This window comes from Cotesia typhae, unplaced genomic scaffold (assembly GCF_013202065.1).
Source record: "Cotesia typhae breed Kobodo isofemale line unplaced genomic scaffold, CoteBio_Ctyphae scaffold_152, whole genome shotgun sequence".
Taxonomy (NCBI): Eukaryota; Metazoa; Arthropoda; class Insecta; order Hymenoptera; family Braconidae; genus Cotesia; species Cotesia typhae.
This window is the reverse complement of record NW_027423776.1, coordinates 9,784,898-9,802,585: the sequence shown is the minus strand read 5'-3', so window position 1 is coordinate 9,802,585 and position 17,688 is coordinate 9,784,898. Positions and strand designations below refer to the sequence as shown.

Genomic DNA, 17,688 nt, shown 5'->3' with positions numbered 1-17,688 from the left:
TTTGAACTCGTTTGAGGAAAGACGGAACTTGAGGACTGCAGATAGAAAGAAAAATAGAAAAAAAAAAAATAAGTTACCGAAAGCTTTTGCGGAAACAAAAGGAACTTCGTAATCTTCTTAAATGAAAAGATGTCCGAGTTTAGGGGACGCGGTTAAATTAATCGTGACGCCGAAACGGAAAAATGCTTTGAAATTTAATTGAACAATTGATTTTTTAATTTTATATTTAAAAATAAATTTAATTATTGATTTTTAGCCCATCAGAACTGACGTGAAATTAATAAAATTTCTGAATATGATTCATATAAAAAATTGTGGACTAAATTTTTTTTTATGTTTGGACATATGTTACGGATATATCTTCCGTAGGGGAAAGTACGAGCTCAAATTGAAAATAAAATAAATGAAGAGTTATGTTTATTATATAACCGTGAATTTTTTAAACGTAATGCATCTTTTATATAAATTTTTAATTTTTAATAAAAGCTTTCTAACTACAGAAATAAATTTAATGGATCATGGAGATGCTAGTGCATTAAGAAAAGTCATATATGAAGAAGAACTCTAGAAAATTATAAAAAAAAAATTTTTTTCATGAATTTTCTTTTTTTTTTAAGTGATAAAAAAAATTGATTTTGTTAATTTAACTTTTATCGTAGCATATAAATTTTTTAAAGGTCTAGAAAAAGTAGAGAATTTAATAATGCAAATTATTGAAATAAAAATTCACCAAAAAGCAGAAAATTCAAACATTCACGAATATTAAATAATACAAAAAAAATTTATAAAATTACCGCTTTGAAAAATGACTAAAAGCGAACAATATAAAAAAATTTCAAAGAAAAAACTATTGTCAACAAACTAAAACGCTTATTCGTGATGATTGCTCGCCTCAATAATTTTGTTGAGATTTATTCACGGAGCACAATGTATCTCATTTTGTTAAAAATGAATCAAGCGGGATCACGTTGTGTTAAATTTAAATATTGTAGCGGATTTTGCTGGGGATGAAAGTGAAAAATTCAATGCACGTTCTCCTGGCGATCTTCTATTATGACTTCGGACTAGCCCCGAGACCCGAGGCGTGACTACGCCGCCGCTTACTTTAATAATAATACATGAATAAAGAACTCTTGACTGTACTGAGGAATATCGAGATTTAGGAGCCGCAAAACCCGATTTTAGCGACCAAAGGCCAAAAGGGCTTCCACTCGGGTTGTAATTAATATTTATTTTGGTCGTCTAAAAATATTTACGTTAATGACCGGCGAATAGCAAAACGGTGAGTTTAAGCCTCGTACTTTCATGTCAGTATGCTCGGTTTGAAATCACGTACAAGCCTGACGGAACATTTTCATCCCTCGATAAAGGTCGTCTTTGTAGAGTACACATGGTGTGTTAGACCGTAACATCCACGGCATGCCGGTTTAGTCAATCTGACAGAATCGATCGTCTTTATATTGATGGTACGCCTTTTGTTTCCTCTTCCTTTCTTCTCTATTTTACCCTCCATAAAATAGTTACTCTACTAGGTTCTACTTGCTGTAGTTTGTTATTAACATCCCTCTATTATTTTTTTTTATCGCCTACCAAAGCTACCGGTACTTCACTTCCCCTTCGTTGTTATTTAATGTCTACAAATAAATTATTTTATTCACGATCAACTAATGCGTCGCAATTTTCGTTATAGAATCCCGAATTTTTTTTTTTATCTAATTTTTAAATTATATAAATTTTTTTTTTCCAATGAAACAGTTGAACTTATAGAAAAACTGATTTTAATTTTTTATAGAAAATTTTATTCCCTAAAAAAAATCCTTTGTAAAAAAATTGTAAAAAAATTCACAAAATTTATCACTCCACAAATTATTTTGTGAAATGCTCGATATCTTCTAAACGACGCTTTTTAGAGTTTTAATGCACGAGACCTTTTTTGTAGGAAATTAAATTTTCTACAAAAAACTTTTTTAAGTTTTCCTATCACTCTAACGATTCCACCGGAAAAATGCAAATATATTATCATAAATAATTTTCCGATTATAAATAGTGTTAAAAACATCCGACAGGTGGTGCATGATCGTTAAATCTTCTCGCTACCAGAAAGTTAAATCTAAAATATTTATTTGTAGAGTAAATTTATTTTTTTGACACTTCTTCGAGTGAGAAACTTATCTGAGATTATTATTTATATATTTATGACCATATGAAAATTATTTTATGGGGTCATTTTTTTTTTTTTTTTTTTTTTTTTTTAATAAAAGGGCTTGATAAAAAAATATTTATTCGTAATAAATAAAGAACAAATATTATTATTCAAAAACGTTTGATAAGAGAAAATAAATAGCTGGAATTTTTTATTGCAAATCGTAACGATAAAAGAGAATTAACAAAACATAGTAGAGATCGGAATTTCGAGACAACCCTTGTTTTTTTTTTGTTTATTTTTTGTTATTTGGTTGTTTATTATTCGGGAGATAAACTAATGAAAAATAGGGTGACTTTAGCACTGAAACTCGCGAACGATTGGATATAGGCATGCGAGTCTATTGCTCGTATTATGGTATAGTATATATAAATATATTGTACTAGAGAGTGGGTAGGTACGAGTAATAAAATTGTTGAACGACTAGGCAATGTGGATTCGGTAGAGTGTGTACGTACTCGTTCATAGAAAAACGCAAAATAAAAATATGGAGTTTAGATGTGTACAGTGTATTTTTAAAAAAAATTTATAAAAAATATAGAAAGAGGCGAGTAAAAATCAGGAGAAAATAGATAGAGATACTTTGTAGAGAAACGCTGGTGAGAGTATAAATAATATTGAGTACTCTCGTGTGATACTTGTGCGATGGATTTCTTTTTACTAAAAAAGAATAGGCAATTTATGAATTTTGTGTTTTATATTTATGCAAAATTAAATTTAGAAAAGATTATAGAGTTTAAGATTTTTAAAAAATGATTTTTATAATTTTTAACTTGCAATTTTATGCACGGAAAAAAGTACAGTTGAAAAATTACATTTCCTACTGTAAAAAAAGACGCTACGGGTAAAAATCTAGAAATATTACAGTTTAAACAGTAATAATTGAGATATTTTTTCTAATAAAATAAGTACAATGAAAAATACTAAACTTTACACTTTCTAATGCATTTTGTACGAAATAGAACTTCGAAATTTCAGTTACTTTTATTTTTTGATTTTTCGAAGTTGAGAAGTTATAGTTAGTCGAAGAAACTGTAAGAATTACAATTTATTGGTGATTCATTTTTGTTTTATGAAAATGAACTCATTCTTACATTAAATAATAAAAATTACACTGCGAGCTATTAATTTCCGACAATGCTAAATATTCTGGAAAATATTACAGCTCATACTGTAATTTTTAAAGTATAGAAAAATTACAGTTTGAGTGAGGAACTTTTAAATTTTAGCTAATAAGTTTTACAGTTTATAAAGTATTGTCATAATATGGCGCTACGTTTTCCCGGCAAATGCGTGTCTTTAGCGACGGTCGCAAGCAGGTTCAAACACGTTTTCCGGTAACGCTCAGTTATTTAGTAACGCTATTGTGGATAGTTCAATCTCAGTGGTTGCAGAGTGAGGACATTGTGTTATAGGTTATCTACATCTGTGCTAGTGACAATTAATGTAAGTACATAAATATCTTATTTATATAAATGCATGTTGCCATCAAATTTTCATAGCATCTAATCTATTATTTATAATTATTATGATTATTTTGCAAGTTTAATTATGAAATTATATTAAATTGTGGTTATGTTGAACGTATGTTGTGATTTGTTTTTTTCTTTTTTTTTCAATTTCTGCTTCAAAACATCGATGCTTGGGAATTATTGGTTCTTCTTCAAGGGACACAAACATGAATCAAGAAATACATAATAGTAATTCTACAGCTCCTCCAGAATCCTATTATTTAAGCGCATTTAACACGCTATATGCAAATAATGAAAATGATAATTATTTTCATTACCAAAATCAAGTATATGAAGTATTTTAAACACGATTTTTTGCATGTGCTGTCTAAAATAATTATAATATTAACATATTCGTACAATAATTAAAATCTGTTAAATATTAATATTTTACGTGACCATGTTGAATTTAGTCTCTTGATAATTGGAATTTTCCTACAAATTATTTGTCACATATTAATTACTATGAGTAAAATTAAATTACTTAATATGCTCATGGCAAAAAAATTACTTCAGTAATCATTAGAATTTTTTTTTTCAGAATCAAAATCCGCATGGTTTTATTCGCAATCAAGCTACATCAAGTACATCAAGCTTTCCTTCAATTTCTCATACATCTACACAAGCTTCACAGATACAGAGTTCGAACTGTGGAGAATCAGAAAACGAAAGCTCATCAAGCATTTCTTATTTTTGTGACAATAATTAAATTTGTACCATCTTTTTTAGCTTTAAGACAATAAACACTTATGTTCATCTGTATTAATTTTAAAAGTTGTATTTACTCATGTTCTTGACTAGCAACTATATTTTTCTATACTCGTACATTCACTCAATATATTCGTAATATCAATATCTTTACAACAATAATTGAAGAAATTTAAATAATTTATGCTTCATACGATTTTAAAATTGAGAGCTGATACTTTTAATGTTAGAGTGTAAGTAACATCTCTCATTGAATATAAAAGAAATATTAATATATAAAATTTTAAATCTTCTATTTTGTAATTGCAATGATCGTCGTATAGAGTGTAAAATTTAAAAAATACATTCGAAAAATTACAGTGTGAAACAGTAGTTTTTAAAAAAAGATTTAAAGATTGAAAACTTGTTTACTAGACAAGACTACAAAATGATCTATGTGAAACTGTAATAATTGCTATATCAAAATTTTAATGTAATTTTTACAGTTTCAGAGTAGAAGCGACTCACTGTTATTTGAAACTGTAATAAATCCTAGATAAAAACACAATTTTTCAACTGTTCTTTTTTCCGTGTGGAAATATCAATGTGGATAAACCTAAAAATGATTTAATATCATCAAAATAAAAATGTCTTTGTCCATATTGAATAAATGAAAACATAAATTTGCAGTAAGCATAATACAGAAAAATAAATACAAGTTCCCCGAAGACTTGCCGTATTTTAGAGACTAAGTTTTCAGCTCCTGGGATTTATATATTATCTGAAGGTGTCTAGTCTCACTAGCAGGATTTAATACTTTACTCCCCCGCCACTTCATCATCATCATTCTACTCCGGCGAATAAACAGACTCTAGGCTGAATAAAGCTCCGGGCGCAATGTGTCACCTCGACAATCTTGTCTCTGACTCTGGTACTCACTTTAACCTACACGTCCTTCGCACTTCGCTCCCCTGCACCCACTTGGTTGTCATTCAATTGCTAGCGGCTCCGTTCGATAATAATTCGATTCCGCGGAGATCAACGTCACTACAGTTTCACTTATGCTACCGTCACAGTCACAGTGTAAATCACTGTTACTGTTAGTCAGGCTTCAAAGTCGCCGGATTTTTCAAACAGAGATTTTAGATTATTGAACATCTAAATTTAACATCTTATATAAGGTAAAAGACCCACATAATAATTTTTTTCTTAATCCTAAAAATTACCAAATAAATTATAAATATAATTAAAGTTTTTAAAAATTTTAATTTGGAAAATTTTTTGCATTAGAGAAAAAATTATCCAATTAAACCATCAATCTATAATTTTATTTTTCCCTTATAGTCAATAATTAACCCTCAAATTTTCCATAATTGCTTTTAAAGCTATCGTAAAACAAGCTCTGATAATAACGAAAGTGAAAAAAAAATTTATGACTCAAAAGCAATAAAACAATTCTTGCATAAAAAGCATTGAAAAATAAAATTAAAAATAAGAAACAAAAAAAAGTTCGAATTGGATCCTTATGCCCGGTTGACTTTTATCGTTGTAAAGTTCCTGCGCCCTCTATACTGCTCAATGAAATACTTTTAATATGAAGGTGTATAGTCAGGTTTATTCGACAGTTAAAATGTGTAAATTAAAATTCTCGGTGGTTGAAAATTGCTTCATTTCTCATTGAATGGATGTTCAGAGCGTCAAAAGCTCCCTGGTTAGAAGGAGGAGGAGGCACGGAAGGTAGTAAAGTAAAATGGGAAGAAAAGGATCAATAGAGAAGGAGAGAAAAGGCATTTAGATGTATTCACGGGCAGCTCAATCCGAATCGTAATCCTATGGATTGTGTGGATTCCCTGATGATTAAATCCGTGCGGATGAAGGTTTCTCATCAACTTATTCTGTTCCCGTACCACTCTCCAGTCCTATCATTTTCACTAATGATACCTCCGGCCTATAAGCGCTTTTTTCTCTCACCTAATACGAGACATTTTTGAGGTATCAAGAGAGATAAATTGTCCCTATTTTTGCTGGAAGTGGTGGGAAAAGTCGGAGGCTTTAATTACAGACGATTGGTTGTCAAAGGAATCAGATGATACCGCGTTACGTTAATCAGATCGCTAGCATATGCAAATTCACGTGGTATCAATTGGAACGCTAACAATTTGAATGAATGCTGTTAAAATGCGGATTTGATGCACCGATAATGACTTTGAAACACGATATTAATCGATTACTGAATTTCATTCTAGTTAATCCTCTTTAGCGGTACATGTTACACCATTCAATTTCCGCTGTTTTTATTCTTGTGTGGATTTGCTGAGTCTATTGATACATTATACGTTTGTCAATTAATTGATCCAACGAGAGAATCTGGAAATTTTTTAATGACAAAAAAAAATTAACTAGATTCATTATTTTTTATTCAGGAATAAAATTATTTTGAAAAAAGTCGATTATCTTGATATAAAAATATATTTTTATCCTAGAAAATAATCGTCAGTACTTGAGACAATTTAGATAAAAACTGTGGGAGGCTGGCGACACTCATAAAGCATTTAATGCTTAGATAACAAGTAAAATGTCTTTTTAAAAAGTACTTAATCAACATTTCATTTAATTTTTTTTTTTTTTACTAAGCATCAAGTGGAAAGTTAACGACAGAAGTATGAAGAAAGTTAGAGTAGAGAATGGAAAATTAATAATTAAAGTAAAGCATCTTTGACTTGTTGGAAGTTGGTACAAACTTTGAGTACATTATATATTGTAAAGTTTAGTGCCTTAAGATTGGACACCTACGTAGTACTACACAGTAGGTCTTCAATTTATACCGTTCGACTACATCTTCTGATCCTGACTTAATTACAATAGAGTCTGGCAAGTGAGCTTGCAATCTAAACTTCGGCGCCCACTTTTACTCTTTAAGTCTACCAACTACTTTCGGCGTATCTATCGCTCAATTGCTTCATTAATTTTGCAAAATGATGCTCTGGTGATTGATTATAATTATGAGACATTTATAAAAAAAAAAAAAAAAAACGAAGTTGAATAAATAGTTAATTTTTATAAAAACTACCCAAAAAAAAAAAAAAAATTCAATCACTAGCTATAAAAAAGTTCGATAAATTTTTTTGACGTCCAATCTGCGGAGTTCGTTAGGGGCAGCGATAACAAGATATTCATTATAAAAATATTCATTGATTAATATGTCTCCAAACTGACGATGTAGGGATTCAACGATCATTATACGAGTTCTAAAAATAACAAATACCGAGCAGAATTAGAGGGAGGAAAATTGGCATTGATAATACCAACAACCGCGGGCGTAATTCCACTAACTGGCTCGATTTTCGCGTCGTTTCAAACTAATTAGTGACATTAAAATCAGGGAACCGTTGCGAGGAAACTAGCTCGAGAATCAGGTGCGAACGAGCTCTATTCCGTGTCCAATTAAGAGATCATCTCATGTACACGACCGCTACTGATATACGACAAACGATGGAAAACAGAGGACAAAGGACAGACTAGAGGATCTACAGGGAACATTAACATTGTTTCTGTACTGTTTATATATTTATATACGCGTGTGTCGCATTAAGAGAGTTTGCACCACGGCTCACAAAATTTTAACTGGATAACTTTGTTATATTATTTATTCTGAGTTGTTTTGATGTTCCTCATTATTTTAATTATTTTTTACTTGACTACAACTTTACTTGATTGGATTAATTAATCAATTACTTTATCTCTGCGTCAGTGAAAAATTTCAATGATATGGCCATATATGGTTAAATATGGCCAATTGCCATAGTAAGCCATATATATAGATTTATATAAAAAAACAATACTCTGCGAAAATCCGTAAAAAAATTTTTATATGGCAAAATATGGAAAATTTTCAGATATGGCAATATATGGCCTGGTATGGCCAATTGTGAGAATATCATGACATAAAAAATTATGCATGGATACATCATGCCATATATGAACCCAAAATTTTCTAATATGGCCATATATGGACCTATCAGGCTAAATTAGAAAATTTTTTACAAGGTTAGTTTTTTGATGAATTCCTTTGTCTTTGGATGAGATATTTATGATGTAAAGGAGGACATCCTGGTCTTGGGAAGTGTATCAATTATTATCTACTAGTTAGAGCTAAAAATATCCTCAATTGGTTTGATGAGTTAATGTATGTATTTTATTAATGTCATGGCAGGAAGCCATGTCTTCCGACATATCGGAAGAATAAAATAATTAAGGCGTAGTTAGAGGAATATTGGAAATAAAAACACAAAGGGACCAGCATGTGGTCTAGTTTGTGGTCGTAGGATGCCAATATTGCTTTTGGTAATAGATTCACCAAACGCGCAGAACCTACTAATTGCTTCTACTCGGTGTACATATCAACTATCACTATCTATATACGTATATCTATACATTTGTTTATATGTATATATTCATAGATACAGACTTATGTATAGGTATGTACAAACATAAATATTAACAACGATCGGCCTTGTATAAACCGATACTGAAACTTTAAATAAACAGAATGTAATAACTGCTCATCAATATTATAGAGTTACAATTAGTAGAAACGTAAGGTCGAATTTCGGGTATGATTTCGTAAAATTTTTATTATTATTATTTACATAGCTGAGAGATTTAATATCATTTCGTCTTTGACGTATTTATATGAAAAAATCGAGTTTAATAAAACAATCCACTAATTAGTATTTTTAATTACAGCTCAATATTACGTAACAAAGCAATTGAACATAAAATTCAAGTGTCAACTAATGAAAGCTAAATCCAATTAACAATAAAATCCAAAGAGAGATTAATTACTGTTTTCCTTAAAAAAAAAAAAAAAATATAATAATTCCAGCGCGATAAAAAATTTAATTACTGTGTTAGGCAAACACTCAAAGCGTTTTTATTTTCCGCGACCCTAGTCGCGGGGGATATAAATTAATTATCCCAAATAATGAATGAAATTTTGTGCAATAAAAATGATTACAAAACAAAGACATAATCATGAAATACAAGTTAGCAGTCAGCTGTCAATTTTAAAAATTTTAGTAACAAATTTTCATATGTGGAATTTTTTAATTTAATTTTTTTTTTTTATAATAATTGCATTATTATAAAATTTTAAAATAATTTCTAATGTCTACCAACTTCAATGTCATTTATAAAATTTAATTTCTAATGCGTCAAGCGGATTTTCAGTTTCTGGGTGTTGGCTGATTGCTTATACATCAGAGAGTAATTGTCGAGGTATATCAAACATATCGGACATACCAGGACCGTGACCACAAGCATTTCTGGTACTATTGTGTATTGTCGATTGACCGACACCGGCTAAGCGCGTTTCTCGATTGCCGCAGTTTAGGTACAATCAAATTGCCGTCAAAGTAAATATCACATTCTGCATATGACTAGTATGACTTTTAGTAACTTTTTGCACGCCTAACGCGTGAGCCTTATATTAATATATTAATTCAACCGAATTGAGAATTATTCGTGATTGCAGAATGTTTTTGTAATGATTATTAGCGTGACTATGTTTTGAGAGAATATTCAAGATTATAATCTCGATAATGATCGACACAAATTCATAACAGCTGAAAAAACTAACAACAAAAAAACCGAAATAAATATTTAACTGTTTAGCTTTCTTGCAGATTAATTAAGCAATTATTATTTACACACGTGTAATTATTAAATAATTAAATTCATATAAATGAATGTTTATATTAGCAATCATATAACTTATTATTTATCCAAATATTTTAATTTAAAATTCGGCGGCTTAATTAGTCAAAAACATTTGTGCAAACAATTAATTGGATAAAAATATGCTTAAATTACTTTTTTTTGGGTATGAATATCACATTTTCGCCGTGAAAACTACATTCGTCATTTTAAACTTTAATTGAAAGTAATTTACAAAAAAAAAAAATGTCAAAATTAGTGATTTTGATTTTGATGATTGCATTGTTCGCTGTTGCAATCAATGCGAGTGATGTTAGCTGTATGGCATTTGGCCAAAAGGTGAGAATCTGAATTTTATATTTTATTTCTATTACTGAGTCTGACAAAATTTAATTCCAGTGTGGATACAAATACCCAGCTTGCTGCAAGGGTGCTTACTGTGCTAAAAACGGAACGTGTCAACTAAAGTAATGAGAAATCATACTAAATAATTTTTTTCTTCAATATTAACAATATTTTAATAATTATTTTTAAATATTAATCAAGAATAATGATTGTAAAATTGATTTTGTTGATTAAAATAAAGTGTATCTTTTAATTCAAAATTTTTCAAGTCTAATTATTGAAGGATGTTCCGAGAAAAAAAAATTATAATTACGTTAATTTCGAAAAAAAATTTTTTTTGCGCTCTTGTGGCACTTATAACGCGAATTTAGAAAGAAGAATTAAATTTACAAGAAAAAAAAAATATAAATCTTCCATTATTTGTAAAAGCCTGTTTTTCCTCAAACAATTAAAGTTTAAACGAACAAATAAATAAACATTAAATCACATGATCGGTTAATTACTCACTTGTTTGGACTGAAGTAATTAATCTTAACAAACAAGATAATATTTGTTGGTACTATCTATTGGTGAGGTATAAATAATAATTTAAACTTGAAAAAGTAATTCTTTATTTATCGCTTGACGCATTTTATCAGTGAATAATATTTAAACTCGCAACTGAACATTGAATTTGAATTTCTCCGAAATTTTACTAAATCTTTCTGAAGAAAAAAAAATAAATAATGTCTAAATTGACTATTTTAATTTTGCTGATTGTATTGCTTGCTATCGGAGCAAGCGCGACTAGACTTAGCTGTCAAGCTTTTAAAAATCGAGTAAGTATTTTTTTTACTTTTATTGGTGGTTGCACCTACTTGTTTTTTATTTAGAACTACTGATATATTAAAATTTTATGAAGCTTAAATAATTTTGTTTTTTATTATAGTGCAGGGACAATAGAGATTGTTGCGCCAATGCTCGTTGTGTTGGTGGCATATGTGAGCTCAAAGGAACGATCAGTAAAATGCGACTTTATTTTTAAATTATCGACAACGGACTACAAATTATTGTTAATGAATTTAATAATTTAACAATTATTGTAAGGTCTAATTTAAATAATAAAAAATTTTTAAATGATGAAAAAAAATTATTTTTTTAATTATTGTAAAAATTACATCATAAATTTGACGTACTCTTATTCTGCTTTTCCTCAAACAATTAGTCGACGGAAAAAAAAAATTTCTTGATTATTTAATTGCCATAAAACAATTGTTGAAATATTTTTACAAAGATAAGATATATTATATATTTACCGACGCGGTAAAAATATTTTTAACTAAAAAACTTCTTTCGTTATTTATCAGTCGACGGAAAATTTTAATTGTCTAATTTATAATAAAAAAATAAAATAAATAAATAAATTAACAACTAGAGGATGTTACGATTAACTATTTCGCTGTTTTTAATTGGATTATTAGTTATTGGAGTTTATACAAGCTGCCTATTTTTTGGCGGTCCTGTAAGCACTTGATTTAATTACCCTGTTTTTCTACATGTGTCTCTTTTGTTCAATTTATGCAATTAATTGATGTTTTTTTGCAATGTGATGATAAAACTAAATGTTGCGCCATTGCCACGTGTAAAAACGGAATTTGTGAGCTGAACAACTAGCTTTAGTGATTTTTAATTTTTATTTATTTTACAATATTGTTTTTTAATTATCCATCGAAGAACGAAGCGTTTTTTTCGAAATTTTATTTTATTCACGAGCAAAAATTATTTTTTAATAAAAAAACATCCTAAAAATAATTAACACTGTTTTTTTTTTAACCAAAATTTAATTCCTAAAAATCTTCTTATCAAAAACAAACTCCAGAAAATTTCTTAAAGACTTAATTATTCTAAAAAAGTTCCCTGCGCCGAACAAACTGAACAAACTTCACCACACCCAAAAAAAAGCTCCAAGAAGCTCCGGTACTTTAAATGAAACTCGGTTTTAGTTTGATATCGAACTCGATTAATTCGCTCAAGTCAACTAACTTAACTTACTTTTAAATTGTAAAGTTCAAACCTTATAACAAGTTTCCTTCAGCCGTCGCCTCCCCCCTTAGTTCATTGAATTTCACACCGACAACTACACTGCAGTCTGAAATTTATTTCCGATAATTTACCCACCCTCACCCTCTCGTGATTACCCTCCCTGTTATTTTTAATCCACCAATTAGCTAATTAATACAACCTATGAATTAAATCTTAATCGCTAATTAAACAATTGCATAATTTTTATATCAATTTAATTGGAGCATCATAGCATTTATTATTTAGCTAAATAATTAATTAATAAATTAATTATCAATGCCGTTTAATTATTCATCAAAAAATAATATTATTAAATGTTATAATTAAATTTTATTCAGTGAATTTTAATTAAGTTACTAATTAATAAATAAATAATTATCCTTTAACATAAATTGATAAATTAAATTTTTTTCTGTTCCAGGCGACAGAATTTAATTTACATTCGAGTCGACACAAGATGGCGCCATGGAAGAGGAATTTAAATTAAAATGGAGTCGTGAATTTTTACGGTGAAATTTAAATAAAGTGTTAAAAAAATAATAACTAAAAAAAAAAAAATCTTTGAACTTGTAGCGTCTGATCACGATCGATCTGTATCATAGATTGAAACAAGCCACTCCCGTCGTTACGCGACAGCTTCCTGATGGTTTGACATTAAATTGAAAGCTCATTAATACGCTTGCGCTCTTTCTATAGTTATAGATTTTAATTTTATTATTATTGTTGTCATTTATTTATTTTTTTAAGTTTAAAAAAAAAAAATAATAAAATTTTTTTGCTTACGGACAGAATACATGAAACATAAGTAGGATTCGCGAATTCGAGGATGCAAGGACAAAATTGAAGAGTACGAAGCGAATTGTGATTTATTTATTTATTCGAGAGACTTTTTTTATTATTGAAAATATTAAAAATAATAATAATAATAATAATGGCGGACTATGAGAGAATACGCTTAGTGGTACTCGGCGGAGCTGGGGTCGGAAAAAGCGCTATCATCAGGCGGCTTCTCGGTCAAGGTTTCACTGAAAGATACAGACCTACTGTCGAGGATCTTTATTCGAGAGAGTGTATCCTTGGGACAATGACATTCAAAGTCGATCTTTTGGACACCGCAGGTAAATATTTTAGGACTAGATTATATTTGTTTTTTTGCGAATGCTTGAATTTATGGATTTAGGGAATTTTATAATAATTTAGTAAGTGCTAAATGACATTTTTGATAAAAAAAATAAATAAAAAAGGTTTCATTAAATTTTACGTACGGACAAATGGGTGCGGTAGAAAAAAGAAAGGTCGAGATGAGAAAGTAGGATGCTCATAAAGTTGAGTTAAAAAAATAGTTTTGCTGAAGAAAGGATCTCAATTGCTGGTCATTATTTTTGTATGACTTGAATAAGGACGAATATTTCTTTTTTCGTCTTATTTTTTTTTTCGAGTTATTTTATTGGTTGAAATAATTTTTTGGGCAATTTATTATTATTAAATATCGCGTTCCAGATGCCATAAGGGCGTATAATAAAAATTCTATTTTTTTTTCCAAGTCCAAAAAAATTTTTAATTTGAAAAAAAAATTTTTTTTTTGCATTTCTACACATTTCATGAAATAAAGAAAAATTTTATTTATTTATAGTTTATAGATTGCTTCTTAAATAAATTAAAAAAATAATTTTGCTATCACACGTCCAATTACCGACTATTTAATGGATAAATGTCACGGAACAAATCTATGAAAGTGTCAAACTAATAAAAACTCCTCCAAAAACTTGACACCAATTTACGTCAAGACTTTTTTAATGTTTTCAAATTTAACTACAAAAATCTATTTTAAAAAAAAATATACCCACTAAAAAATTTTGATTTTGATTATTATTATTTCAGGCGATTTACAATTTCCGGCGATGAGAAGACTAAGTATAGCAACAGCACACGCATTTTTATTAGTTTACGCAGCAACATCATCCCCAAGTTTTGACTGTATCAAGATGGTCTTTGAAGAAGTTAGAGAACAACGACCTGACTATCAAGTTTGTGAAGAAAAAAAACTATTTTATTACTTCTGACACACTGATAAAAAAAAAATTCGATTAAAAAAAAAAAATTATTGAATAAAGTATATTTTATAAAATTTTCTTGAACCGAGAATAATTTTTTTTTAACTTAATTTAATCAACTAAAAATTTTAATTTTTTTATCAATCTATAATTTTATAAATAAATTAAACAACAAAATATAATTTATCTTTTAATTTTTTACTAGGAAGTGCCAATAGTAGTAGCAGGGAATAAATTGGACTTGGCGTCGGTGAGACGTGAAGTACCAATAGAAGACGTGAGCGAATGGCTGTTCTGCGAGCTGCCAAAACTCCGTGCCAAAGTGATGGAGTGTTCGGCCAAAGACGACTACAATATCAAGGAACTGTTCAGGTGTTTTGTGACCCTGTCGAAAATAATCCCGAAAAACCCTACCGGGGAACTCGACGAGTCTGGATTAAGGAGAAGGTGTTCTGCTTATGGATCCAGACGGTAAATTTTATTTTTTATTATTTTATTTAAAAAAAAAAAAAAATTTTTTTTTCAATTTTTACAATTAAACTTTATGAGAATTTTTTTTTTTTTTTTTTTTTTTTTACTTTAAAGATCCGGAAGTCCGAATGGAAGAACCGGTAGCGCTGGTTCAGGGCCTACGCAACAGGTACTAGCCGCACAAGGAACAAGTGTAGTCGCGGTCGCCGAAGAAGTAAAAAGCAAACCTCGCAGCAGGAGTCTGATAAGACGCGCCTCTAGGAAGACAAAGCAGCAGATCCGCGAGTCCCATGCCGACGATTGTAATATTTCTTAAGTAATATAACAAGTAACAGTTTTATCGTTTTTTACTCCCGTCATTCCTACTTTTAGTGGTAAAGTTACCGGACAAATGGGTAAATACAAACATTTTGTGTCATTAATATGACTGTCTGGTATTCCTCCCCAGAAACTCTAAGAGTTTGTAGAAATTTAGTAACGGACAGAGCCAAAACGTTTGTAAGGCAACAGAGTGCCGTACTGGTAAGTGGAGTTGAAGAAGTTGAAGTACAAGCACAGAAAAATGAACCGACGGAGGAATAAACTCTTTTATGTACAGTGTGTGTTTAACTGAACAAATGTTGGTCGGAAAAAGTTTCAGAGACAGACATAGAGAGTTGATATGACTCCTAGGAACGTCAGAGCATCTTATACTGCAAAGTTATCTTCTATGTGCTCCGTATAAAAGTCATAATGACAGTAAAAAAAAGTAAGAGCTTTTTAATCAGATTTTATCTACTCAAGGTGGAACTGATTTATTTTATTGTGTACGTAGTATGAAATGTTTTATTATTTGAGAATTGCAGGAAACTCTATTTTACTCGTTTTTAATTTTTTATCGAGAAATTATTGATAAAAATGTTCGAAAGAAAGAAATTGTCAGAGTTTACTTGACAATGCTTATGACATATTTTATAGAATTGGAAAAATTACAGATAGTGGCTTAAATATTAAAGATACGGAAAAATCGTAAGAGAACTTTTTTGTAGAGAATTTAATTTTCTACAAAAAGGTATCCTACAATTTTTTTAATCTTCGATAACTTGGCAGTAATTCGAATTGACTTAGGTCAGAATTTTGGATAAAAGTAAAAATTCAAAGGATTGAAATTGAAAAAGAAATTTGTTGAAAATAATTAAATAAAAATAGAGGTGAAATTTAAATTATTTATAACATTAAAGTTACACTAATGAGAATTTAATACTAAATGAAAATTAACAGTATAAATTTATCCGCAAAAAAATATCTTATTACTCGCGAAAAAAAAAAATTTTAAATTAAAACTCAGAGAAATTTTTAAAGGAACATATTTTTATTTAGTAACACTATAATGCTGTTTGATTTTAGACGAGACGGCACCAAATTTTCCGAATAAAGTAATCGCGAATGTGAGGATGAGGGGTAAATAAACTGAACCCGAGTTGAGACGTTTTCACAAGAGTATCTTTGGCGTGTTCTGTTATATTACATTAATAAGGATACGTATTACTCACACGAGAACGTCTTTTTGAGCACTATCGCTGTATGTGAGCCACACCATAGCGAATCATGAGGATAAGTGGTTGTTTGAGACGCCTATGAATACTTTTATAAGTATTTTATATTTCTCTTGGCAAAAGTAATATCAAGGGAATATGGAATAAAAGTATATAACTTTATCTTAAGAACTCAAAGCAAGAGGAGGATATTATATCAGTTTCATCTACTCTCTATGTCTGCCTTCTTGGTTTGATTTTAAACCAGAGCTCGTTCTGTTTCGAGGAAATTTAATAAGAGAGATAGAATAACCTTTTTTGTAATTAATTTTAATTATTGCCAATTATAAGGTGACTCCTATTTTAGATTTTAATTTTTAATTATTCTATGAAATAGTTGAAAATATTTCAGGGTTTGTTATGTAGTTGTTCGTAGGTTTTTTTTATTGATACGTGGAATACGAGTTTTTATTTGTTGTTGTATTTATATAAATGTATTTATAAAAGTATAAGATAAGAAGTTAAGGAGATTTTTTTTTAGATTGGATGAAAAGAATCAGTTTTATTTATTTTATTTTTTTTATAATTACAAATTGTTCAAAAGTTGAATTATAATTTGTAAAATATTCAAATTTTTTAGTTATGATTGATTAATTATTTATTATCTTCAATTAATATTTTAATTTTTTAATTTTTGATAAAAATTTTATCAAACTTTACGTTTTTTGAGAAAATTGAGTTTTAAATTTGGATAAAAAATTTTGAATTAAATATTTTAAATCAATATTGCACTCTCAATTTTTTTATCAAATTTCAACATATACCTCTGCACCAAAAATTTTATTTCAAAATTTTTATCAAAATTTGAAAGAAAAATTTTTATTAAAATTTGAAAGAAAAATTTTTAACTTGAATTTTAAGAAGGAATTTAAATTAATATAAAACTTTTAATTTTTTTTATTAAATTCCAAATTCTATACTCAAAATTTTGATTAAAATTTTACTTTAAAATTTTTATGAAAATTTGAATCAAAAAAATATCATTTTAAAAACTTTTCCAGTTACTTTTTTTTTAAATGAAACAGCATATTATCAAATAAAATTTTTTAATTAATTTTTTTCCACAA

General features: G+C 28.9%; 1 protein-coding gene across 1 annotated transcript in view; it reads left to right on the top strand.

Annotated features, from left to right (window-relative positions):
- Window positions 1-15,739, top strand: part of LOC141536213 (GTP-binding protein Di-Ras2) — a 39,595-nt gene extending 23,856 nt beyond the window's left edge. Inside the window, exons 3-6 of the mRNA XM_074256568.1 lie at window positions 12,944-13,640; window positions 14,404-14,549; window positions 14,782-15,047; window positions 15,162-15,739. Coding sequence (XP_074112669.1) covers window positions 13,454-13,640; window positions 14,404-14,549; window positions 14,782-15,047; window positions 15,162-15,363 — 801 coding nt within the window. The 5' untranslated portion in view covers window positions 12,944-13,453 and the 3' untranslated portion in view covers window positions 15,364-15,739. The remainder of the gene's footprint in view (window positions 1-12,943; window positions 13,641-14,403; window positions 14,550-14,781; window positions 15,048-15,161) is intronic.
- The last annotated feature ends 1,949 nt before the right edge of the window (window positions 15,740-17,688 follow it).